At 35.1% G+C, this 1,582-nt stretch overlaps 1 protein-coding gene across 1 annotated transcript in view; it reads left to right on the top strand.

Annotated features, from left to right (window-relative positions):
- Positions 1–1,582, top strand: part of VAMP4 (vesicle-associated membrane protein 4) — a 37,416-nt gene that overhangs the window by 5,258 nt on the left and 30,576 nt on the right. Inside the window, exons 2-3 of the mRNA XM_008585982.1 lie at positions 635–693; positions 798–918. Of these exons, the coding sequence (XP_008584204.1) occupies positions 853–918 (66 nt within the window). The 5' untranslated portion in view covers positions 635–693; positions 798–852. The remainder of the gene's footprint in view (positions 1–634; positions 694–797; positions 919–1,582) is intronic.

The following is a 1,582-nucleotide window of genomic DNA, read 5'->3' as shown; positions in this document are numbered from 1 at the left end:
AAGTAACAAAGTGTCCTCTGCAGGGAAAATGGAGTCAGTTTGGTTCACAGGTCTAGCCTTACTCTGTTTCAATCTCATTAGCATACAAAAGACACTCATCACTCTGGAGATTCCAAGGCTTTTATGTGTCAGGAAACATGAAGACCAAATATATCTTATTATAAATAACAGTATCCCACTGAAACTTACCAAATTTATCCCTTTTCATGGAGCACCAGTGGGACTTTGCAGTTTGCAGAATGTTTTTGCTATGTATTGTCTGATTTGATCATCCCAACCCCATGCCAAAATCTAGAAATCACTATTTCACAAATGAGGAAACTGAGTCATTGCTTGAGCAACTAACTAAAAGTGAGAGAACTGGAAGTATACTGCTCTCTTCTGACTCTAAGTTAAAAATCATAAAACATTTAATGTCTCATTTTCAGGGGACCACTGCCTGTTTTATCCCTCTTCCCTAGTATCTGCTCTTTCCTTTTATAAAAACTTAACTCACTCATTTCCTCCACAAATCCTTTAGAGAAGTTACATCCATTTTCTCATGGTTTTAACTATTATCTGTTGAGGTATAGCATGCACAGAAGCCCAGGTCACTGGAGTGGAGCAAGANTAACTATTATCTGTTGAGGTATAGCATGCACAGAAGCCCAGGTCACTGGAGTGGAGCAAGAAAGAGGGCAGTAGTGAAGTAAGGTAAGTGAGGAAGGCCCCATCATACATGGCTTTGGATACTGTTTCAAGTACTTTAGCTTATACTCAGACGTCTCAAATGTGATGAAATTTATTTTCTCTTTAAGGTGGTGAATACTTATTCTGCTGAGAAGTAAAAGAGAACTTTGTGAGGAAGAAAATATGCCTCCCAAGTTCAAGCGCCACCTAAATGATGATGATGTCACTGGTTCTGTGAAAAGTGAAAGGGTAAGTTCAGAATCTTAAGTTTATGGCTGTATTCTAATCCTACTTGTTTTCTTCATAGTAAACATAGAGTATATGTTAAGTTAGATTGACTCAAGTGAGTTCTGCTTTCATTATTGATCAAATCATCATGCTCATAGCTTCTAGTCTTTCAAAGGGAATTTTATACAAATACACAATATCTTATTCAGAACTCTGGAGCCAAATGTATTTGGAATTCAAAATTTTTCAGATTTTAGAAAGGTAGTTAAATGCATATTATTAAAGACTGGGGTCTGGGCCAGCACCTCCAAACATACTAATATTTTTCAGTGAATGTATGATTATCTAACTAAATATATAAATAAAGTGTATAAATAAATTAGCTAACATCAGTTCAGGTTAGGTTTTCCCCCAAATGAGTTTTGACTAAACTTAGAAAACCTTTCGGTTTTCAGAACTTTTTAGGATTATAGATGAAGGATTCTGGACGTGTAATTGTCTCAGAATTCAGATTATCTTTTACATAATGCTTCAATTTCTAGTTTATTCCAGAACATTCTGTACAAATATGTATAAATCTAAAATTATGTAGCATTTTGGTAGTCAGCATTTGCTATGAATGTTGTAGACAGGTTACTTTTAGAATATGTACTCAATAGATATTTATTGAGGGAAGGAATTAGTG

This window comes from Galeopterus variegatus, unplaced genomic scaffold, assembly GCF_000696425.1.
Source record: "Galeopterus variegatus unplaced genomic scaffold, G_variegatus-3.0.2 Scaffold3786, whole genome shotgun sequence".
In the NCBI taxonomy this organism is placed as follows: domain Eukaryota; kingdom Metazoa; phylum Chordata; class Mammalia; order Dermoptera; family Cynocephalidae; genus Galeopterus; species Galeopterus variegatus.
The sequence above is the reverse complement of the archived record's forward strand: the minus strand, read 5'-3'. Positions and strand labels throughout refer to the sequence as shown.